This window comes from Mirounga leonina, unplaced genomic scaffold (genome assembly GCF_011800145.1).
Source record: "Mirounga leonina isolate KUSES-001 unplaced genomic scaffold, KU_Mleo_1.0 Mir_166, whole genome shotgun sequence".
NCBI classification, from domain to species: Eukaryota; Metazoa; Chordata; class Mammalia; order Carnivora; family Phocidae; genus Mirounga; species Mirounga leonina.
Window position 1 is genome coordinate 35,056,546 of NW_023270418.1, and position 27,612 is coordinate 35,084,157.

Below are 27,612 nucleotides of genomic sequence, written 5' to 3' on the forward strand. Positions count from 1 at the left end.
CAAAGAACTGTATTCTCACATACAGGGAAAGGGCAAAACTGGCTAGTTTTAAGATTTTCCTTTCAGACTTTCGAGTATGTAATATTTGTAGGTATGTAGGTGCAGACGTCCCCCAGAAATGGGGACTTTTTGCAGACTTTGTTTTCAACTGGAGCTATTTTCTGAATGTCACAGTTAGTGGATGGAGTGTCGTCCCGCTTCTCTCTACCAAGGCTGGCCTGTCATTATTTCTCTGAGTGTACTGGGAGCCATCCGAGTAATTTATTTACATCCGCACTGAAGGGTAACTGGGAAAACTGGCTCTCGGCCCGCCTCTGCAGGTCCAACCACAGGGGGTGTCGCTGGTTAACGGGCTGAGACGTTTGAGTCAAACGCCTGTCCGGAGGGAGCACGACGAAAGACTCGTTAGTCAAAGCGACGAGATCTGGGAGCAGACAGCAGTGCGGGAGGCCAAGGAACAGCCGCGCGGGACAGTGAACAGAGCTGCGTCACGGGGAAGAAGGCCCAGCACGGTGAGGGTCCGGGGGAGCAAACCGCTCTGGTGACAGTCACCCCAAAGCTCTAGGTGGAGCGCGAGAGGCCTGCCGTAGAGCATGGCATGCCTCGCCAGAGCCTTGTGGCTCCCGTTAGAAGTGAGCCCTCATATTCTACCTCCAGCCGCAATGGCAGCACTTGACGCTGCTGAAACCGTGAACGGTCACCCCCGGGAGATGTGGATGCCCTCTTCCGTGCTGCCTGCCTGCTGGGCTGGGCTGGGCTGGCGGGGGCGGCGGGGGGGCCGTTACCCTCTGAGCTCACTAGTGAAGCCACAACCTGGCACCTTCCCCAGCTCTCCAACCCGTCAGTGACCGGAGGAAGCGAGAAGGATCCACGCACACTTAATCACACGCGCACGCACGCCACCAACCCACTCGCTCTCCTTTGGCATGGCTACTCCCTGCAACCAGCTGGGCAGAGCTCAGTTTTGGCTTCTGTGAGGCTCCAGGATGACCTTACAGGGGGTCCTGGCAAAGGTTTGGAGGACATGGAACGACTGGGACCAGAGCACGTCTGTGGAAGCTGCAGTGGGGCTGGCCTTGTGCGGCTGCGTTTCACTACAGGTCTTCACCTGGGGAGTGCCGCCTCCTGCCAGGATGGCTGCAGCGTGTGCACTCTGCCGGAGTCCGGGAGGGCGGGCTGGGCGCTGTGCAACAGGTGCGGCCAGCACAAAGGCGTTACGGAGTCCCCCTTCACGTCCGCTCTGGCTGCTTCCCGAGGGCCTTTCCTGGTCGGCCCCGACTGGACGAGGCAGGAAAGCCGGCACGGGGCAGTCTGCGTCTAAGCCACCTGCGGGACTTACCTTGGAGCGAGGCCGGCAGCCTTGGTTCCTGTGGGCGAATCCAGTCCTTCCCCCGGCTTTGCCGATTTCTCTCGGTTCATTTGCTGCAGGATTGAGTTCAACTCACTGATCACGTTTGCCTTCGGCCCTGAGCGAATTGGGCTTCTGACCTCAGAGACGTCCCCCCACAACTTGGAGGTCCTTGGTGGTGTCACCTTCGTGGCCCCAGGCTGGGCGCTGCCCGGCGGCGGCGGGGGGGCCGGGGGAGGGATGACGAAGCTGTCCACGTCCTCCTCCACTAGCGCGTCCTGATAAAGTGCATTGCTTTTGGGAATTATGGGCTTCACTTTTGGCTTCGGAGGTACTGGGGGCTTGTCCACCGTAAATGCTTGCCCATCTGCATAGACTGTGCAGGTGTCCACGCTCTCCCCGCCTTCAGAAGACAGGGTGGACATGCTGGACACTGTGGAGATGGTGCTGGTCGTCTCGAGATGGTGGTCGCTGCTGCTTCGGCTGTCCGCCTCCTCGATCCCAGAGTCCGTGACTGCGTCAAAGTTCTCGGGGGGCGGCAGGAATGAGGCAGGCAGGCAGTTGGAAAGGCCAGCCGGCTTCTTGCTGTCTGCACAGTTGGCTGGTTGGCTGGGGTTCAACGAAGGGGACTGGGAGGCGTCCTGTTTCTTCTGCTTGACCAGGTCCGTGAGAGCGGGGACAGAAGCGATGCGGTCATCGGGGATATCAAAACTATTTGCAAATTCCAGGGGGGGAGGCAATGGCTCTGTAAAAATAAAATCCTCATCCAGATCCACGGATGCCAGAGGGGGAGGAGGGATGCGGAACGGCAAAATCACCGCCTCTTCCACGGAGCCCGCCGCCACGACGGTCCTGCCGGGCACGGTGGCGGCGGGCTCGGGGCTGGCGGAGATCTGTAAAGCACCTTCGGTTTCGGGAGTGCCTTCTGGCACCTCGGGCAGCGAGTGGTCTGGCTGGGCCTCCACATCAGCTCTCTCTCCCTCTTCCTGCAGCCGGTGGTCGGTGGTGGCTGCATCCACGGTGTGGACCATCAGCAGGCCGGCCGATCTCTGCTGGGACGTGTCCACGATGTTGATGAGCATGTGCTTCTTGTCCTCGCCCTTCTGGTCCTTGCCCAGCTCCGTCTCGTACTTGTTCTCGGTCTCCTGCCGCCTCAGGGGCCCCCGCGTGTTCTGCCTGGTGACCGGGGGGAAGCCTGCTTCCACGCTGGGCCGCATTTTGGTATCGATGTAGAGAGGCTTGTGGAGGTCGGCCTTGGGGGCTTCCCCCTTGGGGCCCTGTTGGGACTCCTTCATGGCTCGGTCCCTTGCAGACAGCGCCAGGGCCAGCGGGGAGCTGGGGTCCAGCAGCCTGCCCGTGAGCGGGTGGACGTAATTCTCAGGGCCAGCCACGCTGCTGCTCTTGGGGGGCACGGCGGGGCCGCTCTCGGGGCCCTTGGCTTTGGGTGTGGAATTCAGCGGCCTGCCGGCCTCCCCCTGAGCTGTGGCCTCACCGCCACCCACCAGGTGGTTCTCGGGCTCCCTGGGCGGCGCCCCCGGCATGGGCAGCGACAGCGGCTCGGCGCCATCCTCCTCGCCGAAGCCGACCTCTTCGGGGAAGTTGGAGGAGCGCGCCCGGGGGGCGGGCGGCCCCAGGCCCACGTCCTCGTCCCCCAGGTCTGTGGAGAGGAAGGCCGGGGAGTTCCTCCTGGCTTCCAGCCGCTTCTCCCGGTCGCGGACGGCCCCAGCGATGGCGGCGGCGAAGGGGCTGCTGACGGTCAGGCTGTCATCGGGCCGCAGCTGGCCCGGCTGCTCGGGGGCCTGCGGGTCGATCTCCGTGCTGCTGCCCTGACTGCTCTTCCCGCTGCTGCTGGTGGAGGGCTCCTTCACGATGATGGTCGGGATGGGGATGGAGCACGTCTTCTCGGGGCTGTCCTCCACATTGGACTGCTTCACCAGCATGCCCTTCCGCCGGGCGGGCTTGGCGGGGACGTACACGGCTTTGCTCGCAATCCTCCCCACCTCCGAGTACGGGTTCTCCGGCATCTGGCCTCTCTTGTTGCGGAAGTTGGCCTGGGCGGCGGCGCTGCGGCTGTAGAGGTCCTCGGAGTCCAGGGAGTAGCGGTCCAGCTCCCGCCGGTAGTACATCCCCTTGTCCCTCATCGCCGTGGCCACCGTGTCCGAGCGAGCCGCGGGGGGCACCTTGGCAGCCGAGTTCTGATTGAACGCCGGCTTGATGGTCCCGTAGACCCTCGGCGTTGGGGACTTGGGGCAGTTGTAGGTGGTGGGGGACGGGGGCGGGGGGGACGGGGGCACGGACTGCGGTGGGGGGGGGATGTCCTCGGAGGTGTCCGGCATGGACAGGCTTCTGGTGAACTTCAGCATCGGAGGGGCCAGAAATTGCCGCTCTTCCTCCGTTATTCCTGCAAGGAGAAGGCAGGCTTAAGTTTTAAACTGTGACACTGACGCCCCACCAAGCTCCTAGCTCTGTGACACGCTACATCTGCACACGCACAACGAACCACGGTGCACACTTGTTCACAAAACACAGCACAAGCCACCACGACAAGAGCTTACGTGGCCCATCCGAGCCCCCCCAGGAAAAGACAGGAAACAGGGAAAGAAAAGAAAAAGAAGAGAAAGGTGCTGGGTTGCATCGAGTGCGTGCTGTTGAGATGTTCTGCATGCAGCGCCCACAGCAGCGGGTGGGAGGCACGTGCGAGGCCAGGCAGGTGCCCGGGGCCACGAGCTGCGTGCGAGCACGTGGGTGCGCGTGAACACACACTGGGGCTGGGCCGGGTCAGCACACATCTGTCCGGTCAGGATCCGCCAGGGCCCTGGGGCTGTTTCTGGCACCTGGGGGCCGATGCTGTCGGGCTGCCCATCAGAGGCCGGGCCCATGTGACGTGGGCAGGGCCGCTGCTGAGGGGCGTGAGAGCTGGCCTCGCCTGTGTGACAGGAGCCCGGTCGCCAGGGCACTGGCGGCTTGAGGTGTTGGCGCTCCCTCAGGAGAACGGCTGTGAGGCAGAGAAGGCCCTTCTGGCTCTTCAGCACGCCCGTGAGGGGATGGGGCCCAGACTGCTCTTTAGTGCAAGATGCCAACCCCAGCCAGGAGCGGCTTCCGGAGCAAACCCTGGGCCACTGGCCTCGGGAGCCTCCCCGGGTCCTGAGACCCTCTGGGCTGGGCTGAGGGGCCAGGCGCTTTCCACCGTCGCCACTAACCTGGGTCAGCATTCGGCTGACTTGGCACAAAGTCAGGCCGTGCCCCCGGACCTGACCTAGCGAAGCAGCGCCTGTTGGGTGTGAATGTGCCGAGGGGCCTGGTTGTGGTGATGGTGGGCGCCCGGCCTCGCTGGGCCTGGCTCCTCTGTGTGGGTTGACTGGGCAGGGCCTACAGACTCTCTCTCCGGTGGTCTGAGATACTGAAACGTCAACAGAATGCACTCCAGGAGATGGGAAGCAGACACACAGGTGGCAGGGACTCGGGTCTCATGCTGGGGCATGCAGGGGCTCAAAGAGGTAACAGAATGAATTACTTCCAATCAAAAACAACTTCTAGGACAAACTACAATAATTTATTCCAGTGAAAAGTTCCATTCGATAAGGGTATTCCCAATTTAACGTACTCCTGTGGGAGGGTATTGTGGCATCACATGGACGGACTGCTAAAAGGCCTTCTTGACCGTTGGCTACCCGTGGGTTGCCTGCCAGCGATGCTCCCAAGGAGTCATAATTTAAGAATACACCTTACAGAGTAAGTGTAGGGGTTGCATTCAGATCACACATTCCAAACCACAAGGTCCACTAACCTGATAGAAAGATTCTGCTGTCTGACAGGAGGAAATCAATTGTTATTAACCAGGTACAGAGCCAGGGACCCAGCCTGGCGTCTACGCTAGTCTGCGGTGGCCCCGCACGCCTGGGAGGGCGGGTTTCAGGAGCCAGATGGCACCTCCACCAGGGCCACTACCGTCTAGTCACTGCTGTGAGCCACCTCACACTGACCAAGGAGCCAGCCCCCCAAAGAGCAGTGCGCTTCCAGAAGTCAGCCCGCAGTGTTCCGAAGGGCCAGCCTGGGATGGCTGGGTCCGCCGGTGTCCTTCACTGGCCCAGCTCCTCTGAGAATTTACGTGGTAAAGACAGTGCTGGAGTATCTCACAAAGGGGCTGCCTGGCAGGGTCACGGTCACCTTGCCTGGAAGCCGTCAGTAGGTGTCACCGGGACATTAACAAGGAGGTACGCAGCTTTCTACGACACGCCGTACGTTGGTTTGTCCCAGTTCTAGAACCTGGCCCCACCACCCCCAGAAGTGTGTCCACCTAGCTTGCCCTGTGAAACGTGGCAGTTTCATTTCGGGCAATGCGGGGAACGTGGGGATCCCATTGAGCGGGGGACCCCCTCCACCTGCCACTCTGATCCCCGCGGGGCAAGGGAGGGGGCTTCCCGGACCACCCCGGTCTGCCCTCGCCTCCCTCCCAACACGTGCCCCCTCACCCTGCTGGTGTCAGCACAGATAATGTGCTTGCAGGGCTGGATTTTGTTCCAGCAGGTAGAAGGGTTCCAGCCTGCTGGGGCATTCAGAGGCCCCCGGTGGGTGGGCCTGGGGGGCGGCTCTGCCTGGGTGCTCTGAGGGCTTCTCTGAGAGCCAGGGGCAACCTCTGTGGGTGTAGGCCATGCTTCTTACCTATTGATTTCTGCCTTCGCATCGTACCTCGGGGGAGGCCCAGAAACGGGCCTTTCGGGCTCCCGGGAACCGTGGGCGTCATCACGGCGATCCCCTGTCGTTCATACACGGACTGCAAACCAGAGAGCCTAGAGTGAGGTGGGCCCCGACCAGCCCTACCCCTGGCCGCCAGGCCCAGAGGGTGTCACAGCAGCCCTGGGCAGCAGGCACCTGTCATCCGGCTTCCCGTGCTGCTTCCAGCAGCAAGCTGCGTCCAGCCGAGGCTGACGGGATGCACGAGCTTCAAGGACCCAGAAGAGGCTCTCCCTGAGTATTGCCCACTGGCTCCTGCCCGCTAAATGCCAATGTGCTCAGTGGAGCCGTGGTCTGGCCGACCAGCCCGAGAGAAGGGGCCAGGGCCACTGCTGTGTAGGGGAATGCACCCAGCGGCTGGTGGGGCAGGAGCCTCTGTCTTCCTCCGCAGGCCAGGTGCTGGTGAGAGTGAGCCAGTTGCAGGTGGGCTGGCCCAGCAGGAACCTCCTTCACTTGGGAAGCAGATTCCCGTGCAGCCCCCACCCAACCTGCCACTTCCCTGTCTGTACGGGGCTGCCGGCTTGCCCCCCCCACCCTGCGGCATCAGAGGGGGACTCCCGAGTCTGGGGGAAATGGGTGCAAGCTCTCGTGCATCTTGTGCTCAGGCCCCCAGAGGGTCTTCCTCCCCACCCCGTCTCCCCAGGGCTCAGGGCGGCTCCTAGCTCTCTGGGACCTGAGGCTGGGCTGGAGGGTGTTAGGGCCTGGGAGGGGCGGGGCTTGAGATGCAGCCAGAAGCTGCAAACAAGGCGGGCAGTGAGGATGGTGGGCAGGGCCTGGGGGAGGGTGGGTCCCGCCGGGGAGGGACCCCCAGGGGTTCTGGAGATGATGTGGTTCCCAGGGTGAGCATGTCCGTTGTCATCGCTAGCAGTTGCCTCTGTTTTAATGTGTGTCACACAAAGCTAGCCTATCCACTGGGCAATGTTCACGGGGGAAACCAAGTGACTCAATGTGAGGTGGGTTCCAAGAAGGTACTAAGGAATCGTGACCGGGACACTCAGACCTGCCGCCAGGCACAGACGGGGCGCAGGTGGCCGAGTCTGGGAGATGGTGAGGAGCACCCTGCCTGCACAGCCTGGAGTGCGTGAGCTGCCACTGCCCAGATGGCCCGCCCGCCATCCCCCAGGGCACAGCCACTCACGTTCATGTCCGAGACAGACGGGAAGCACCGGCTGGTGGGCCGCTGCTTGATGGTGGCCACCCTGGACTCCATGGCCACGTTATCAGCAGCGCGGGATGGCTTGGAGGCCGGGACTATCTCCTCGGGTTTATCTGCAATGTGAACACGATGGTGGGAACAGGTGTCAGGGGTGAGACCCCTGAAACAACCAGGGGCCTGCCTCTGGTGAGGTGCCCTCCACGCGTGCACAGCCATTTCCGGGCTCTGGCCTTGACCATGCAAGCGGGCGCACGGCACCACGGCGTGGAGCACGCATGCGTTGGTCTGCCACATGCACTCACGCCGTCACACCCCGGGAGGCGCACGCGGACAAGATGGGGGACAAGACCCTCGGTGACACAGCCTCGGCCCCCGCGGCCCCAAACTCCCCGAAAGTCACATCTTCACCGGAGCCACTCGATTCGTGCTGACGGGACTTACTCTTGACTGTGTCAACTAAACCCATGTTTGGAATCTTTCTAAGAGCTCAGAGGCATGGCTCCTTTGTAACCAGATGCAGTTGCCGGGCTGTAAGGCCCAAGGCCCAGGGCTGGAGGCAGTGGGTGCAGCCAACTGGGCCATGCCGGCCAGCTTGGGGGGCCGCTCGGGGGCTCAGCTTGGGGGCCGGCTTGGGAGGCCGAGCCCGCACTGCCTGGGCAAGACCTGATTTCCCAACAGTACCACATTCTCATTTCTTTGTGAAAAAGAAAGTCAAGGGTTAGTTATGAGTGATTCTTACAAATTAAAAACTTAAGAAAATTTTAAACTAAAACATTAACTTTTTTTGGAAAACTTGAAAACTTCAGCACATCCCAGAGTTGCCTTGACGCCCTGGCTTTATCTGGAGGATGCCCGAGACCCTGCAGAGCAAGGATCCTCAGTGGGGTGTGCCCCACCTGCCCTTCCAGGAAGACTGTGGCCGGGTTAGCATGAAGCCAGTGTAAGCGGAGCCTGGTGGGAACAGCCCGTTTTGGAGGTGGGCACAGCACTCCCCTTGTTCCCCCAAGGCTATCCAGGCCACAAGCCCGAGGCCTCCTAGCATCCCCAACCCTTTCTTGGGTCTGGTGACTCCCCACAAAGTACATGCCGTCGCAAAGACCCAGGCCCCGAGCCGTGAGGTCAGCACATGAGTGTCGAAGCAGAAAGGAGCTCTGGGCATCAAGTCCGTCCCATTGGGTGGGACAGCCACTTATAACAGGGACTTCCAAAGAGGAGCTAGCCCCCTGGAAAAGCCCCCCAGAGCCCCAACACTCTCAGAGCCCCAGACCAGGGAGGGAGGGTGTGGGTGGGGGGACCAGGGCCACCCCAGCCTCCCAGAGCACCTACAGGCAGGACTCTGACATCTGCTGGTAGCTGCTCACAAAGCTCCTAACTCCAGCGCTGCATCCTGGCTCAAGGGTCAGCAAACTACGGCCCTGGGGTCAAACCCTGCCCCCCGTTCTTGATCTATGCAGACTGTTTATATTTTTAAGAGGCTATTAAAAGGAGGGGAAGGAGAATGTGCCACAGAGAGCCTGTGGCCTGCAAAGCCTGAAACTCTCACTGTCTGGAAAATGCCTGTGCCTGGCCAGGGCCCTGCCCCAGTTCACCTGCCACTGAGCCACGGGCACAGGATTCAGGCAGAGGAGCCTCAGGGATGCTGTCCCCCGATACACGTGGACCCACGCCTGCCTCTCCCACGTGAAGGGAAGACCCACTCTTTCCGTCTGTCCTGCCCTGCCGTCAGGCTGGCCTGCCGAGGGCATCTCCTGCTCCTCGTGGGTGCTGGGGATGCTAGTAAGCGTCGGCCCCTTAAGGAGCTGGTCAGTGACACCTGCCTCTCTGGGTCACCGTGTCCTCCTCACGGCTCCCGGCGCTGTCCTTTCCTCCTCACCTGTGCCCAGGGCCGCAGAGGAGCCATCATCCCCAGCCCTCACAGCTGCTGCCCCTTCTTTCTCTCCTGTCCCCCCCTTTGCTGGGTCTCTGTCCCTGTAGCTGTGCCGTGCACACCCCACGACCCCAGAAAGCTGCTTCCTCCAGGAAGCCGTCCCCTCTCGGATCTGGGCCGGGATTCCTTCCATGGCTGGGGTCCAGCTCGCTTCTGTGCAGAGTCCCTGATGCTGCCCCGCCAGCCGGGCCACACTCCCTTGGCCATGGCTCAGGGGCCTCTTGCGGTGGTGCTCTGGTGGCACTTGGCTAGCCTCCTCGGTCCTCGTGGCCGTGCCCGGAAGCTGCGGCCCTCGAGGCAGCTGCCGGTTTGCTTCTGCTCAGGTGCAGGGAGTCGGGTGTCCTCGGAGCTGGGAGCCCGTCTGTGGGGGTCCAGCCTTCGATGCAGCACACGCAGCTGGGGTTGCTCCCCCCGGGGGCCTCCGGGACGTGGAGCCCAACACATCCTGTGGGAGGCCCTGCAGGTGGAGCGAGCGCTGGCCGTGCCGCCGGCCGCGTCGCACAGGGAGCCCGGGGCGGGATGCTGTCCTGGGATGCAGAGCTAACCAGCAGCATCTTGGAGAGCCTCCTGTTTCTGACTGTTGCTTTGGTTTGAACCCCCTTCCCCCTGCATGCCGTGGGTCTGCCACGCAGTATTGGAGTAGTGCCTGGGTTTTCATGCGCCCTGAATATGCAGGTGGCAGACTGTGATCCTGGAGCTTCTGGGCACGTGGCAGGCACCCTAAAAATATGCCTTGAATGCTGGGCGTGCACAGGTGAGGCCAAGGTCCCTTGATAACAATGGTCCCTGGTGGAAGTTGTAAATGCCTCATTTCTCACCCTGATGAGAACCCGGAACAACCCGGATCTGAGACGCTGAAGGTCATGCAGATAAAAATCGGGGACCAGGTGGTGGGAGCTGGGGCTCCAGTTGGGGTCATCCAGCCTCTCCACCCCCACCTTGGGCCAGGGGTGCTGAGCCCCGGTGGGCAGTGGAGATCTAGGACTGTCATCAGAATTGCGGAGAAGTCCGGGCACTGTCCACACCACACTCACCCGAGACAAGAGGCCACCTTGGGTGGATAGCCTTGTCTTTGTTGGACACCTTGGTCCTCCTGCCTCCACCCAAATGTTCTTCGGAGCCAGAACAGCAGAGCACCTTGGCTTGTGGGGGGTAAGGCTGGGAGGTCCTGCTGCTACTTCAGTGAGAGCCACTTAGCATGGTTTGTGTGGTTCGCAGGGAGAGACGCTTCCCCAAGGGCCTGGGTCCCCTCCTGGCTCCGGTCTCAGAGGGAGCCTGCCCGCCTGACTCAGGACCACTCAGGCCCCGTCTCTGAGGGCTTGTTTATCAGAACACGAGCCATGGCTGCGAGGCTCTAAGGATTATTGTTTTTATTTACGAAGGCCAGGGTTTGGGTCTCTATTCGGGGGCTCCAGATGAAAAGGATCAGTGAGTCCAGCCCCCTGCAGTCCTAAAGTGAAATACTCTGTGGCTAAAAACAATCCTGCAGACACATCAGGAAACTGGCAAATCTTAAAAAACCAGCTAGTAGAGAGTTGATGTGGGGGCCCAGAAGCAGCCGTGTATTTTAATTTTCTAAGCAAACTTGCGGTCTGTTTAGAGGACGGGGTGATGCTCACTGTCCATCAAGTGCAAGCTTCCTGGCGAGGGGACGAGCGCGCTCTAGGTGGGGGGTGGCGGGCTTGGCAGCATGGTGAGGTCGCCCGTGGGAAGCAGAGCAGGGAGTCCCCGCCGCCCCGCCCAGGAGCACACCCTTGGCTGCAGGCAGGCTTCAACACGCGTCGTCCAGCGTGCCCCAAGGCCTCCTGCTGCAGAAACCCATGCCCCACCAGCCAGACCTCGGGGTGAGACCCTGGGCAGGAGTTCCTCCCCAAGACGAAAACACAACCACCACCAGCCGCAGGGGCTGGGAGCAACGGCTGTGGCCAGCTGGGCCCCCGCTGGCTCAGTCTCCCCAGGAGGCAGGGAGGCGTGGGGACAGCGGCTCTGAGCCCCGCGGGCTGTTGCTAGCCCGAGGGCCTGCCGGAGTCCCCCGCCTTCCAAGGGACGGGCCTGCGGGTGTAGCCAGAGGCACCAGCAGGCCGGGAGGCCGCGGTGAGGCCGGTCCCACCACCCGGTCTGGTTTGCACCCTGAGCTGCCCAGGGATGGGGGCTCTCCTGGTGGCCTGTTCATCCTTGTGCCCACGAGCACACTTGTCTGGGGACGAGGGCAGGTCCTGGAAACACTGGAGGACAAAAGTAAGGGGTTCTCGAGACGAGGAGCTGGAAACTGCCTGCAGCCAAAGCAGACGTCAGCCTGGAGGGGCCAGGGCTGGGGGTTTCTCACTGCCGCGACAGTTTCCTGGAACTGAAGTTTATTCTCCATCAGTCTGGAAGCCAGAATCCCCAAATCAAGGTGTCGGCAGGGTGGTTCCTCCTGGAGGCTCCGAGGGAGGATCCTCCTCGCCTCTTCGGGGTTCCGGGACTCCAAGCGTTCATTCCTGGCCCCTCCAACCTCTGCCTCTGTGGCCTCCTGTGTGTGTGTGTGAATCTACCTCTCCTGTGAGGTCACGGTCATTGGGTCAGGGCCGCCTCATCCTGAGTACGTCGGCAAAGGCCCTGTTTCCAGATAAGATCCCTTTCATAGGTTCTAGCTGGACGTAGATTTGGGGGGACACTACTCAACCAGTATGGTGTAAAGGCCTGGTTTCCCCCTGATGCACACGGCTCCTCTGGAGTGTGGGGAATGCTTCTGAGGAGGTGAGCCCAATCACCCAGAAGAGAGGGGCGGGGGCAGTGTGGTGGGGCAGGAGCTTCTCTGTAGGTCCACCGATGTCTGATGCTCCCCGCTGCGTGAGGCCGGACTGTCCTCTCCCTCACTGCAGTGAGGGGCTGGGCCTGTCAGCCAGCATGGGCCCCTGGAGCCCTGCGCTGCACCCCATAGTTCCCTTGGGAGCTGGGTGGGTCATGGCCCCTGAGCCCTTTGGGGTCTTGTGTGCACACCAGCCCCCTGCTCTGGCCAGGGTCAGGAAATAGGAGGGAGGGGCACTCAATCTCGAATTGCGTCCAGTCTTCTCAGCTGTTCAAAGCAAGGAGGGTCCCTTGCCTGTCCTCTGTGTCGATTCTGCTCTGGGCCATGATGGCCACAGGACTGTGACTTGTCTTTTCCCGCAGTCCGGAGTGTCTGGCTGCTGGAGGCGCCCCTGAGGGAGGAGGGTGAGTGGATGGGGCCTGAGGGGTGCAGGCCAGGGGCACGCCCTGGACAGGGGACTTCCTTGGCCAGCTCTGTTGCGCAGTGCAGCTCCTGGGAGCTGGCGCTGGGAGGCCTTCCTCAGGACGGCGTGGCACACAGTGGGGCGGTGGCCTTGGATCATGGGGCACTCGGGGACAGATGCAGTTCCGGGAAGCTTTCTGTGTCCTGGGCACCCACCACATGGGCTGACGCAGTGACCGATCCTGGAAAGGCCACTGGGAGTTTCACGGGCAGCCCCTGGGGGTGGGGGGTGGAGGCTGTGGAGGGGAGAAAGGAGGCGCTCCAGGACCCACAATCCTGCCCCCAGATGTTGCCTCATTGGATTCTAAGACCCACCCCTCGATTTCAGCATTCAGAATACCGCCTTGTGTCTTTGCCTCAGTGCCGAAGGTCACGTGATAGGGTCCACTCTGCGCTCTCCCCCACCCCAAAAGCAGTTTTGAAATTCTTATGCTTCTTTCAGTTGTTGAGGTTAGTTGTTTCTAGCAGCCAGGTGAGAAATGCCCTAAAATGTGGATGCTGGGGAAGGAGGGGCCTGAGTCCATCAGGGCCCTCGTGGGGCAGGTGTCTCTGCTGTTCACAGCACGGCGACCGCCCCTACCCCATGCCTGTCGGCTCCCTCCTCCCCACCAGCTCAAGCACAGAAGGCACGGTGCAGCCCTCTGGGAGAGCCAGGGGCTTTCCGGGAGCTCGAGGGGGGCGGCCCCTGTCCCCCCCCCGGCAATGGCGGCCAGCAGTCAGGGGTCCAGCCCTCCATCCAGTGCCAGGGGCTCCGCTGGCCTGCACCCCGACCACCTGCTGCGTGTGGCCGTGGCCCGGACACAGCATAGAGGCTGCCGGCTGGTAGGGCAGGCCCGGCCGTGATAGCCTGAGGGTCCCCCGCAGCCTTCATAGTCATGATGATGAGGACACAGCTCTGGGGGGAATGAACAACACGCTGTGGGGACAGGAACCACAATGGGAGAAGTGAAGCAGACGGGACAGACTGAAACAGGACGTGGTCCGGAGCTGGGCCCCTCCGGAGACCCCGGCACGGGGAGGAGACAATGCAAGGTCACGGCATCTAGACGCCACGCTGACAGCCACAGAGGGGTTCCCTTCCAGAGGGTGTGTGGGCGGGGGCTGGGGACAGACACTGGGCTCGCCCCTTACCCTTCTTCTTCCGGATGGAGGCTTGCAAACAGAAAGGGGAGCGTGAGTCTGGAGATGGCAGCGCTCCTCCATGGCCTGGCTCGGGGGCTGGAAAGCCTCACCCTCACCCGCAGCTCACGGTGGGGCGGGGCAGGGGGGAGCGGCAGACACGGGAGGCCAGGGTGTCTAGAGAGCTGCATTTATGGCTTTCCCAGGAACCCGGGGACGGGGTGACCTTCTCTGTCTGACACGCCCTGCTGGTAAACCTGCTTCCTGGCTATGGATGAGGCACTGTCCCAGGGCGTCCTTCCTACTGAGCTCCCTGCCCCTGCCCCTCCAGCACTGTGCCAACGTGGCAGGTGAGTGAGAATGGGGGCAGACGGCAGGAGGAGCCCCACGACCCCGCACGGGGGGAGAAAGGCCACGAGACACCGTGGCCCCTTGGAGAAGGCAGGGTGGCACGTGCTGTCTGGTTTTAACGGATGGGCAACGGTTCTGTTGTCATCCCCACCAGTGCAGGCCAGGTGTGGGGGGATGGTCAGGCTTTCCTGGGGGCCAGAAGAAGCGGGGCTTGTGGGGAGCTACCCGTTCTCGGCAGGAGGCGGGCAGCACCATGGCAGGGGTGCTGATTTCTAGAAGGCTAGCCTCAGTGACCGGTGAGGGGTGCTAGCTGGGAGGCCGCTGGGGCCTGGGGTAGGACCGTCTGGCTGTAGCACTGCACCCACTGTGGATGGAGGAGATCCCCCCCGCCCCCTCAACCGAGAATGCTGCAAAGAAGAAGGGCTGCTCTGCCCTTTCCGGGGGGAGGGTCCAAAAGGTCTCCCCGTGAAGGCTGGGATCAGGTGGGAGTGAAGTCCTGTTCCACGCCAGTGAGGGGTGCTCAGACGTCACCCCGCGGGGCCAGCCGGGCCCGAGGGACAGGTTCCCTACACAGGTGCACTGATGCTCACCCTCTAGCACCTAGCGAGGCCCTCTCTGCATGCTCTGCAGAGTGAGCCCGTCAGCCCACTCGCCACTTCCGTGTGGTCAGAGCCAGCCTCCTTCCAAATGTGTCCCTGGGCTCCATGGTGACGCCCAGGCACGACATTTAAGCAGCATCTGGGCGGCCCACACCAGCTCCAGGGTCCTCCCTCTCCCGGCAGCCACCAGTGCCACTGGACCCAGGGCCCACGAGGCTCTGCACGCCCTTCCCTGTCTATCCAGCCCCCCTTTTCCTTGCAGACCTAGAACACGCCAGGAGCTCCCTACCCCTGGTGTGCAGCCTGCCAGGCCTGCCAGCCCCACCGCTGTCTACGCCAAACCCCAGGGATGCAGCTTTCTGGTCTGAGCCGTGCGTGGAGCACCAGTGAGGCAGATTTCGGGGGGGCCTAGGCAGCAGGGGGGCTGTTTGGGGAACACTGTGGGGCAGCTTACCTTTATCCACTAGTGAGAGGCCCAAAAATTCAAAACAAAACAATGTTAGATGAGCCGAAAAGAGTAAAAGGCAAAACTAGTAACCACCCCCGAAGCCAGCAGGATTCCCACGAAGATGCCAACGTGGGAGCCGCCCGCACACAGGGACCTGACGCCATTCCCGGGTGTCAGGGGCAGGGACCGGGGCAAGCAAGCGAGCAAAGGCCATGCACGGCCTGAGGCTGCGCAGAGGCCGGTCCCACTGCGTCCCAGGTGCTGGCAACAGCGTGGGGCTGGGCGGGCCAGACAGGCGACTCTTACCGAGCTCCTCCAGCTCCGAGGTCATGGACTTGGAGCGCAGGGTGAGGGCCGTGGTTGGAGCTCGCTTGGGAGGCGGGGGAGCTTGAGGGGCAGACGGGAGAGACAGGTGTGAGAACCCGGCCAGGATGCTGCCCGCCCCACCCCCACGCTTCCCGCACAACCTGGGAGCCAGCAGCCCCGAGCCTGCAGGGAAGGCGGGCAGGCGGGCGTCCCCCCGAGGAGGGGAAGCAGCAGCGGTCACCCACGGAGGCTGCACGGGGCCGGGATGGGTCGGGACCCCCCTGCCTGAGTGAACGCAAGTCTGCGGAGGGGAGGCCGATCCAGCTCTAACGGCGCTGTGCCTGCCGGGGCCTGATGGGACTAACAGTCCCGGCAGCCCTGCAGCCCCTCCCTGGCCGCCCCCCCATCACAGCAAGGACATGGGCCTCGCACGTGTCCCGTGGCCCCCCAGGCCCCGGGCTGCTGAGCACAGCCTTGCCTGCTGCCGTCTCTGTCCAGCGGGCAAGCCCACAGTCCTCGCTCAGCCTCCCTTGTGGCTTCTTTCCCTCCTCTTGGAGGGCCCGCCCCCAGCGGGAGGAGATGTGGGGACGCCTGAGTGTGTCCAAGCACAGGAGGCTGGAGAGCAGGGGCGGGGCGGGGCGGGGCGGGCACCTTTCTTCCTGGCGGTGTCGTCCGGGTCGAGATTCCTGGTCACCGTGACCACCTTGAGGACGAGGTGGTTCCCTCCCTGGCGGATCATGTTCACCACCTGCCGATGGCCGACTTTGACGACGTTCTCGTTGTTCACCTGCAGGAAGACAGGGGCTGTGGGTGAGGGGCCTCGTGGGCCGAAGGGAACAGCGCCTCCCCCCCACCCCCCGCCCTGGCGCAGCAGCAGCCCCCCCTCCTGACGGACGGATGGACAGACGGACGGCCAGCAGGCTGACAGCATGAAACTACTGTGGCTTTGGAACCAAAGGTGCTTTTGGGGGGACCAGAGGGAGGCCGCTGTGGGGGCTGCAGACCACCTGACCGCAGCCAGGGGCCCATCGCGCCGTGCGGGGCAGTTTCCAGCGGCTGGGTGGCCAGGACGGACTCTCGTCTCACCCGAGGGCACCGAGGTGCTCACTCTGGCAGGCCTCGGGGAAAGCTCCTGGCCGCCAGCCATGTGCAAAAAGCCAGACGGGAGATTTCCAGGGTCCCGGGGTGTGGCCCTACTGCTTTCCATTTTCACACTTAAGAGGAAACACTAATTGTTTCTCACATATTTTGGGAACACACATCACACTAAAATGGCCCATTTCCTCCGGGTGCTCCCTCCCTCCTCCTCTCCTGTCGGGGAGGCTGGAAAAGGCATAAAAGCTTGGCTGAGAAGGCGCTAAGGGCCACGGTCCCCGCCCTGCTCATCCAGGGACCCCAGATGAGGCCCCCATTGTGGCCACTCTGGTGTTCGCTGAGCTCCTGGCCATGGCCTGCCCCTTGACTTCTGTCTGTCCCCATGGCATTGGCAGGCAGAGGCGGGACTGAACGCCCCTGGAGCTAGGCCCAGAGGCAGACCTGCTTTGTCTGCTCCAATCACCACTGCCGGCCAGGGAATGAAGACAAGGGTGGACCGGGTGAGAGCACAGAAAGAGGGGGGATCTTGGGTGTTTGGGCTCCACACCTCCAGCCCGCTGAACTGGACCTCTCCTGGGGGCGCTGTGGTACCTGCCGTCCCCACAAGCATCCAGGATGAGCGCCAGGCACGGAGGGGTGGCAGAGGGGGCAAACCCACAGATGGCGGAGTTCATGACCACCCTGTGCACTGTCCTCCAAGAAAGAAAAGCCCCCGACTGCAAAAAACAAGTGAGAAGAACCCGATACCCGCCCCCCGCCGATGTCTCCATGTTGCCATACTTGCTCCTGCTGTGGATTCCCTAAAAACCTTTCAAGTGCAAGGTCGCCTCAAGCAGAGATGTTATCAGGCTTGGTGACTTCTCACTGTCCTCATACGCATGCAACCAGGTCTGCACACCAACGGCGGGCACACTTCCCAGAGAGCCTCGGAGCGCCTGGCAGGGGGACTCGGCTGGGGGAGGGGCGCACACTGCAGCTCTTCTGGGCCTCCTGTACGTGCCCCAGAGAAGTGACTGTTGCTCATTCATTCACTCACCCACCACTCTTGCTCAGAGCACCCACTAAAAGCCAGGACATAAGAGGTGATCCTGGTGGGTGGTCTGTCCCTGCCCCCTCATGGGGGGTTGACCACACACAGGTCAGTGAACAAGTGTGACTCCAGCTGTGCTGAGTGCCACCTGAGACAACAGGTCCGGGCAGGAGGGGATGGGGGGCCCGGGCCCAGGCACGGGCTGAGGGAGCCTCTCTGCAGGAGGATGGGTGCCCGCAGTGCTCCAGGCCCTGCCTCCTTCCACCTGCAGGGAAGCATCTTTGCCTTCGGCAGTCCTATCTGGAAAACCCCAGGTGTTCCTCCTCAGGCTGGGCACCCCAAGGTGGGAACTGCACTCCCAGCTGCCTCTGCTTCCCAGTGAGGACAAGTGTGGCACTTGCTCCGGGACAAAAGGACCAGCTTCTCAAGCCTGCTCTGACTGTGGCCCCTCATGCCCTCCTTTCCCCCGTGCATCCTCCCCTCAACCAGCCCCATCTTAAGTTCCCACCCTGCTTTGGATGGAGTCCATCCCCCAGAGTGAGAAACATACCAAGGTCAGAGCCACGGGCTGTGTGGCTCTGGGCTTTTGTGGACAGGTGCACAGCTGAGCACTCTGACAGCGAGAGCACAGGGGTGCCAAGTGCATGTGCTGTGATGCCTACAAATTCCCTCCTGTCAGAAGCGCAGGCAGAGGCACAAGGCAGCACTGCTCAACTTGGAACCCACAAGACCAGGCCCAAAGGCAGGACGGGACACTCAGCTACATTCTACTTTCCAGCACAGGGCGCCCAGAAGAGCAAGAGCAGAGCCCTGCTTTAGAATTTCCCAGCCTTTAAACAAACTCAAAATTCAGTTTATCCCACAATGGGACTTTGGAACCAGCTACCGGCCCTAAAACAGATGCTCTGAACTGCATGTGTGGTGACAGGAGCCTCAGAGACCGAGCAGGTGAAATGCTTGCTGCTTCCTCAGATGCCCGGTTTGGCATGTTGAGCTTCTACGGGGTTCCGGTGTGCCTCAAAGTACCTGGGCCTGCAATTCTGGCACGCTGCCACCAGGAGGAGGTATGTGCCACGATCACCTGCCACATTTGTAGAACGTTAACGCAAATCTGGAGGCTCCTGGGATTACAGCCTCGAAGAAGAAAGAAATGGATTGTAAGTCACGGATCCAGTTAACGGCAGGGCAGAGTAGCATGTCTCTCCCTTCGTTGTTCTTATATACAGACATGGAGTCACCTAAGGAGGAAGCACACCATGGCCACATCCAAGTGGAGGGCAAGAACCCAAGACTGTCATCCACCACGGTTCAGAGAACTGTGAAGAACAGGAAGACAGGCCTTCTGTACTTTTGTCCTTTTCTAAACCGTCCTCTTCTTCCACTCAAATGGTTATTCCGATATAAGACTCACATGTACACACAGTTTAAAGAGACCGAGAGCTACAAGGCTTGTTACAAAACCCAGAGGACCCACCACCCGGGTCCCACTTCTCACTCCCAAAGCCTTCAGCTCATTCTTTCTAATCTATCCCTGTGTCTCTAAACATGCTTATGAAGTTCCTACTTGATGTTTACGTTTCAGATGTCGTCTGCTGACACACCACAATGGCAAATGATGACTTCCCTTGGGGTACTGAATGGCAGCACAGTTGGCAGTTGTGGACCAATTAATTCTCTGTTGCGTGTGTATGAGCGTGTTGAGCAGCATCCCTGGATTCTACATGCTACCTGCAAGCAACATCCCCTTCCTCCCAAATGTGACAACTGAGTGTGTTTCCAGACATCACCAAATGTCCACTGGGAGGTCAGAGTCGCCCTCGGTTGAGAACCACTAATTCAGGTCTTTTCTCTCATTCCCCCCTCCCCTTCCCCAGGACTTCCACGCTCAGGTTACAGTTCTGTCATAATTCCAACTAGATCGACACTCGGGATGTACATCACGACTGTGTAATATCTATTCATAGCTAAGCCATATAGTATATCATGATTACTTTGTCTTTTCCCATACATTATGTTTTCCCTGGGGCGAAATCATTTTCTATTGTTTGTGTGTTGGTTTAATTTTCTATGTACTTAACAGTAATTCCAATCCAAACACTTCCTAAATAAGTAAATCTCTTTTCAAAATCTTCAAATATGTTGGGTATTTTGCTAAGTTTATCTTCTTGAAGAAATTGCTCCCAAAGACTTCTGCTCTTCTCGGCACAATGTGGATTCGGTGTTCTCTATGCCTGTGTCCCCAGGATTCCTTTCAATTTGGTCTTGTGTTGGGGTCATCTGAATCCCAGACCCCCTGGATATATTGATTGTTACTTGGTATAAAGCCTCATTTTTGGTAAAGGACATTCTCTAGTTGCTTCCCAATGAAGGGAATTTGGGAGAGGGTTTTTTTTTTTTTTTTTTTTGAGACATTGTTTATTGAAAAATGGCTTTTTAAAAAAGATTTATTTATTTGAGAGAGAGTGAACAAGTGTGAGGAAAGAGAGAGAGAGAATCTTAAGGAGACTCCACACCCAGTGTGGAGCCCAATGTGAGGCTTGATCTCATGACCCTGAGATCATGACCTGAGCTGAAACCAAGAGTCAGACGCTTAACTGACTGAGCCACCCAGGTGCCCTGAAAATGGCTTTATCTGCACACTTAACTGGAAATCTGACTGGGTACAAAATTCGAGGTTGGAGGGTAAGGTAAAGAAAGCTCCTAAGACCATCTCCTCTGTAGGTAATACAAAGTCTGGACAAAAAGTCCCCTTACCCCCAAACTCAAACAAACAAGAATGACTCCCTGAAAGCTCTGGGATGTGAACTGAGGTAGGCAGATTTTGGATGGGAGTGGAAAATTGGAAGCTTTGGGCCATGGGCAGAGTGTGATGTGGGTCACCTGAAGCTCTGATGAAAAACTGCAGCCTTTCTTTTTTCTTTCCTTTTTTTTTTTTTTTTAAGATTTTATTTATTTATTTGACAGAGAGAGACACAGCGAGAGAGGGAACACAAGCAGGGGGAGTGGAAGAGGGAGAAGCAGGCTTCCCGCTGAGCAGGGAGCCCGATCCCAGGACCCTGGGATCATGACCTGAGCCGAAGGCAGACGCTTAACAACTGAGCCACCCAGGCGCCCAACTGCAGCCTTTCTGGCTTGAGAAATCAGAGGACAGAATGTGGGGTGGCCACACCTGCCAAAGTGAGGGGAGAATCCCAGAAAAGAGCGAGCCAGAGAATGGCAGCTCCATGTTCTGTGTGTAAACTTTCTCCAGATCTCTGATGGATGTATGAACTGTGCTTGCACAGGCCTGACCAACAAAGCTTGTAGATGAGGCTAAAGTGCCTGAACCTAAATTTGAGCTGCTGCTACTACAGGCTAGACACTTTGCAGTTTGAGACTAACCAAGGTAATTACCAGCTAAAATGCAAACATCAACACTCATCCAAGGAATGTAACAGAATCCAGACTGTCACAGCATAATCTTCACAATATTCAGGATACAGTGAAAACCTACTTGATGAACCCAGACATGACTAAGAGGTTGGAATTATCAGACAAGGACTTTAAGCAGCTATTAGAACAATACTCATCTCAGTATAGGAAAATACACTCATATTGCATAAAAGGTAGGAAATATCACCAAAGAAATAAAAAAAATGTAAAAAGAAGTGAGAATATTAAAACTGAAAAATACAATGTAAGTTAAAAAATGCACTGGATGGGCTTAATAGTGAGATGGATATGGCAAGGAGTGACCTTGAAAAAGCATCAACAGAATTTATCCAATATGAAGAGAGATTCTGTCCACTTTCAAAAGTGGACAGAATCTTAAGGACTTGTGGGACAATGTCAAAAGGTCTAATATTTCGAGTCCTAGAAGGGGAAAAAATTGGAATCCCAGGACAAAGAAAGTGAGTCAAAAAAAATATTTTTAAAAAATGATGGCTGAAAATTTTTCCAATCAGGTGAAGGACATAAATTTACAGATTTAAGAAACTCAGTGAAGGTGTGCCTGGTGGCTCAGTCGGTTAAGCATCTGGCTTGGCTCAGGTAATGATCCTGGGGTCCGGGGATCAAGACCTGCATCAGGTTCCCTGCTCAGCGGGGGAGCCTCCTTCTCCCTTTGCTGCCCCCTCCCGTCTCTAATTCTCTCAAATAAATAAAATCTTAAAAAAAAAAAAAAAGTGAATCCCAAACAGGATAAATAAAAAGAATATCTCACCCAGGCACATTATAGCCAATCTGGTGAGAGCCAAAGGTAAAATGAGGAAATCTTCAAGCAGCCAGAGAAGCATGACACATTCCTTAAAGAAGAACAGTGATTTCAATGACCGTGAACTTCACATCAGAAACCACAAGGCAAGACTGTGGATCATTTTTAAACTGTGTAAATAAAATAACTGCCAACCTAGAATTCTATATCCAGTGAACATATCTTTAAAGAATGAGGGCAAAATAAAACATCTACAGATAAATGAAAACCATGAGAATTTGTTGCCAGCAGACCTGCTGTTAAAGGCAGTTCTTCAAGCTGGAGGGGAACGACACTAGATCTTAGAGGCATGAGGGTATCAGAAGTGGTAAATACATAGTTAAAACACTAAAGATGATTTTCCCTCTTATTTAAAAAATAGTTGTGACTGAGGCAAAAATAATACCGTCTTGTGGGGCTTACGACGGCAGGAGATGTGACGCCTGTGACACCGTAGAGTACATGAAGGCAGGAGTGAGGCAGACACACCTACTTGGTTGCAAGGTTGTTGTATTTCCTGTGAACTGTGCAGTATGAATTCTAAGTGCACTGAAAAGTGAAGGATGTACACTGTAATCCCAGAGCCCACCACTAAAAAGAACGTAAAGTATGGCAAAAAGCCAGTATATTAAAATAGAGGTTTTTTATTTTAAGGTTTTTTATTTATTTATTTGACAGAGAGAGAGACAGCGAGAGAGGGAACACAAGCAGGGGGAGTGGGAGAGGGAGAAGCAGGCTTTCCGCTGAGCAGGGAGCCTGATGCGGGGCTTGATCCCAGGACCCTGGGATCATGACCTGAGACGAAGACAGACACTTAATGACTGAGCCACCCAGGTACCCCTAAAATGGATTTCTAAAAGTAGTCAAATAGGGGCACCTGGGTGGCTCAGTAAGTTAAGTGTCTACCTTAAGCTCAGGTCATGATCTCAGGGTCCTGGGATCGAGCCCATGTTGGGCTCCCTGCTCAGCAAGGAGTCTGCTTCTCCCTCTGCCCGTCCCCCCTGCTCTCTCTCGCTTGCTCTCTCTCTCTCTGAAATAAATAAATACATCTTAAAAAAAATAAAAGTAGTCAAATAGTCCAAGAAAAGCAGACAGGGGGGAGCAGAGGAAGAGAGAACAGATAAACAAACTGGTGGGCCTACTCTGAAGGGCACCAATAATTGCATTAAATGTTAATGGGCTAAAACTCCAGGTAAAAGGCAGATATTATAAAAATGGATTACAGAGAACTATCTAATATGCTGTGTGTGCCCTTTAGGTACAAAGACACAGAGAGGTTAAAAGCAAATGAACAGGGCGCCTGGGTGGCTCAGTTGGTTAAGCGACTGCCTTCGGCTCAGGTCATGATCCTGGAGTCCCGGGATTGAGTCCCGCATCGGGCTCCCTGCTCAGCAGGGAGTCTGCTTCTCCCTCTGACCTTCCTCCTTCTCATGCTCTCTGTCTCTCATTCTCTCTCTCTCAAATAAATAAATAAAATCTTAAAAAAAAAAAAAAGCAAATGAACACAAGGTTTCCCATGGATGGAACGCCTATATTAATATCACACAAGAGAGACTTCAACTACTTTGAATAACAGTTTGGCAATTCCTCAAAAAGTTCAACACAGAGATACGAGATATGAGATGACCCCAAAACTCCACTCTCAGGTATATTCCCAAGAGAACTGAAGACATGCTCACACAAGTACCTGCACATAAAATTTCATGGCGTTACTCCCAGCAGCAAAGAGACGGGGATGGGGGATGAGGAATGACTTGGTCAATGGGCGTGAGATCTCTTTCTGTGACAAAATGTTCTAAAATTAGACTGTGTTCATGGTTGCAAAATTCTGTGAATATACTAAAATCCACCACAGTGGGCTCCCTAGGTGGTTGAATTTTATGGATATGAATTATATCTCAATAAAGCTGTTATTTAAAAATAGACTCCAGGAAAAGAGTATTACCAGAAACAAAGAGGGATGCTTCATAATGCTACAAGAGATAATTCATAACGAGGACATAACAGTCATAAACATTTATGCATCTGCTCATAGGGCTTCAATTTCCTGAAGCAAAGTTTGACGGAATAAAAGAGAGAAATGGGCATCTCTGCAAATACAGCAGGACACTGAATACCCCTTTGTATTCAGCTGGACAAGAAAATCCGTAGAGACATAGATGATCTGAACAAACATCTTGAACCAATTGATATTTATGGAATAGTAACTATATTCCCTGGGCCACACAGGTCTAGTTTGGAAGGAATTTTGCTTCAGGAGTTTGAAGGGTATGCTTCACTTACTTTAGTTTCCAGGTTTGTTCCGGAGGGATCTGGGACCTGATCATGTTCATAGAACCTGCATCTGCTCCCTGCTGCACCTCCCCCCCCAGCCAAGGCTGGAGAGCCCTGCAAGGTCGCCTCTCTACTCCGGGCTGTCTGAGGTATGCTGACGTGTGTGGCTCTGCCCTCACCTCCCACGCTGGGTCCCTGGGTGGTGGGGGGTGGGAGGCGCTCTTCCACTGGTACACTCATGCTCTTCCGTTCCGGAATGCTTCCTTCAACTAAGTCTTGGCCATTCATTCCCTTGCTTTCCCTTTCTCTTTGAGGCAGTCTTATTCCTTCTGGACAGGTCCTCCAATTTAATTATCTTTTTTCTTTAATTTCCCACATCTTTTCTGGGAGATTCCTTTCGGTTTTATCTTGTAGTCTACCTGTCAGAGTTTTCATATCTGCTATAGTATTTTTTTTTTTAAAGATTTTATTTATTCATTTGAGACACAGAGATAGAGAGAGAGAGAGAGCATGAGCAGGGAGAGAGGCAGAGGGAGAGGGAAAAGCAGACTCCCCACTAAGCCAGGAGCCAGATGTGGGGCTCGATCCCAGGACCCTGGGATCATGACCTGAGCCGAAGGCAGACACTTAACCATCTGAGCCACCCAGGCGCCTCTGCTGTAGTATTTTTAAATTCAAGAGGTCTGATTTTGTTTTGTGAATGTGACTTTAAAAAGGAATATTTTTTGTTCTAACTTCAAGGATGCAATATCTCCTCTTATCTCACTGAGCAAACTCATAATACCTTTTCATACTCCTATTCTCCCTGCATGGTCTGTGTCCTTCATCTCTTCCATGGCATGTTTGTTTGGGGCTCTATCTTCCATATTAATTCTTTTTTTTTTCCCATAGGAAGCAGAAAAATGATTTATGCCAAAAGATGGCAGAGATAAGAAAGTCATCCTGAAAATACACGTCAGGATAATTCCACTGGGACACATACTCCCTGTGAACATGCTCTCCTACTGACTGTGCCCTTGGAGTCTGAGGGACTTGGGACAGTTTTTAGATACTTCATCAGTTCCCATGTTGTGGGCAGGCTGGAGTCATCTATCAGTCCCTGGGTTCCAAGGGGGAAAGCAATGTATTTCTCAGAAGAATAGCACCTTCTACGTCAGAAGAGTGCACAAACATTTTGCAGAGTCAGCATACTTTAGGTTAAGCAGGCACAGAAATCATCAAAATGTAAAAAAGGTGACAGGAACGGATACTACATTGTAGAATAAGATATTCATAAGTGGTGTGGACGTTTAAGGCAGATGATGGCCAGAAGAGGTGAGTCAAAGAAGGTGTCTGCGTTTGGAGGTGATTTTGCATCTAGAACTCAATGAGTGAGCACTGGGGAGCGGGGCTTCCTCCTCAAGCCAGTGATACTTGAGGTACCAGATGGTTCAAAGAGGGGTGGAGTCAGGCCAGAACTGCAATCAGCCAAAAGACAGTGCAGCCTCTCTCTAAGATAAATAATAAAATAAAATCTTAAAAAAAAAAAAGGGAGCTCCTGGGTGGCTCAGTCGGTTAAGTGTCCAACTCTTGATTTCGGCTCAGGTTATAATCTCAGAGTCGTGGGATCAAGTCCTGCGTTGGGCTCCATGCTCAGCGGGGCGTCTGCTTGAGATTCTCTCTCTCCCTCTGCCTCTCCCCCCTTTCTCTCTCAAATAAATAATAAATCTTAAAAAGAAAAAAAAAAAGCAAAAGAGAGAGCAGTAAATGGAACAGGTCACCGGTGTGTTGATGATAACTCCCCAGGTGGGATCCTTAGGGATGAACCCGGGCACCAAGAAGCCGACGAGGGAAGGCCCCAGAACACACTCATCATGACATGGAACACTGTGAGGCCCTTCATGCCATGGGTGCCACCAGAGCTGCCGGCCCTGCCCTGCTGCCTCACTTTCTATAGTAATTCCTTCATCCGCGCACGATGCTCCCTGGCAGGCAGCGCATATTTAGGAGCAGCCCCTAAGGAGCGGATTTCTGTCCAAGTCTGTTTTGTGAATACTGACAAGCTAACTCTAAAGTTTCTATGGAGGCACAAGACCCAGAAGAGCCATGTCAGTACTGAAATCAGAAAACTGGTACTACCTGACTTTAGGACTTACTATAAAACTACAGTAGTTGGGTACTGGTGAGGGACTAGACAAATCGATCAGCAGAACAGAAGACAAAGCCCAGAAACAGACCCACACAAAAATAGTCATTCGATCTTTGACAGACAAGCAAAGGCCATTCAGTGGACAAGAGACAGACTTTTCAACAAAGGGCTGGAACAATAGGACATCCACCTGCAAAGAAAAAAAAAAAAAGAGAATCTAGACCCAGACCTTACACCCTTCACAAAAACTTAACCCCAAATGGGTCATTGACCTAAATGTGAGACACAAAACTGCAAAACTCCTAGAAGATAATGCAAGAGAGTATCTGCGTGACCCGAGTCTGGCAATGACTAACCACTGAAGAAAAAATTGGTCAGTAGGACTTCATTAAAATGAAAACCTCTGCTCTGCAAGAGACACTGTCAAAAGAACAAGAACAGCCACAGAGTGGGAGAAATTCTTTGCAAAACACAGATAATGGACTGGCATCCAAACACACAAAGAACTCTTAAAAGTCAACAATAAGGAAATAAGCAGCCCAATTAAAAAATAGGCAAAAGATCTGAACAGACACTTGCCAAAGAAGACATATAGATGGCAAATAAGCACATAAAGATTCTCCACGTCATGTATCATTAGGGAATCACAAATTAAAACGACATACCAGTGCACACCTATCAGGGTGGCCCAAATCTAGAACGCTGACGCCAAATGCTGGCAAGGATGCGGAGCACCGGGAACTCTAGCTCACTGCCAGTGGGGATGCAAGATGGCGCAGCCACTCTGGAAGATGGACCGGCCGTTTCTTACAAAACCAAACATGCTCTTACCATACAATCCAGCAACTGCACACCTTTGTATTTATCCCAAATAAGCTGAATGCCTATGTCCACACAAAAACCCGCACACAAGTGTTTATCGCGGCTTTATCCATAATTGCCAGAACTTAGACACAACCGAGGTGTCCTTCAGCAGGGGGATGGATGAACAAGTTGTGGGACATCCAGACCAAGAAATATGATTCAGTGTTCAAAAGAGCTCTCAAGCCGCAAAAAGACACAAAGGAAAGAAGCCAATGCGTCTTATTGAAAGAAGCCAACCTGAAAAGTCTCCATCCATACTGTCTGATGCCAACTACAGAAAATGCTGGAAAAGTCAAAACAGGGAGACAGTCAAGATCAGGGGCTGCCAGAGGATGCGGGAGGGAGAGATGAACAAGTGGAGCACAGAGGAATTTGAGGGCTGTGAGCCTGTCATTCTGCTAGGGCTGTCATATGGTAGTGCTAGACACATGTCCTTTGTCCAAACCCACAGACTGTACAAAGTGGAGTGAACCCTAAGGTCAGTGGTGGACTTTGCTTAATAATAACGTATCCATGCTGGTTCGTGAATTGTCCCAAATGCACTACACCAGAACAAGATGTTACGAGTAGGGGAAATGGTGGGTGGGGAGGGGTGAGGGAGTATACGGGAATTCTCTGTGCTTTTCACTCTCTTCTGTAAGTTAAAGCTCCTAACACACAAAGTCTACTCATTGGAAAAGAAGCTCATTTCTACCATTTCTGTTATGGAAAAAGTCCCTCAAATATGCAAAAGCAGAGAGGCAGTTACA

General features: G+C 56.0%; 1 protein-coding gene across 2 annotated transcripts in view; it reads right to left on the bottom strand.

The window, feature by feature from the left end:
• The window catches only part of SHANK2 (SH3 and multiple ankyrin repeat domains 2), a 480,608-nt gene that overhangs the window by 12,051 nt on the left and 440,945 nt on the right, over positions 1-27,612 (bottom strand). For both annotated transcript variants that reach the window (XM_035013495.1, XM_035013496.1), the window contains 8 exons: positions 15,893-16,028; positions 15,242-15,322; positions 14,942-14,950; positions 13,550-13,570; positions 7,221-7,351; positions 6,011-6,122; positions 5,136-5,156; positions 1,340-3,749 (listed from right to left, as the gene is read on the bottom strand). In XM_035013495.1, coding sequence (XP_034869386.1) covers positions 1,340-3,749; positions 5,136-5,156; positions 6,011-6,122; positions 7,221-7,351; positions 13,550-13,570; positions 14,942-14,950; positions 15,242-15,322; positions 15,893-16,028 — 2,921 coding nt within the window. The remainder of the gene's footprint in view (positions 1-1,339; positions 3,750-5,135; positions 5,157-6,010; positions 6,123-7,220; positions 7,352-13,549; positions 13,571-14,941; positions 14,951-15,241; positions 15,323-15,892; positions 16,029-27,612) is intronic.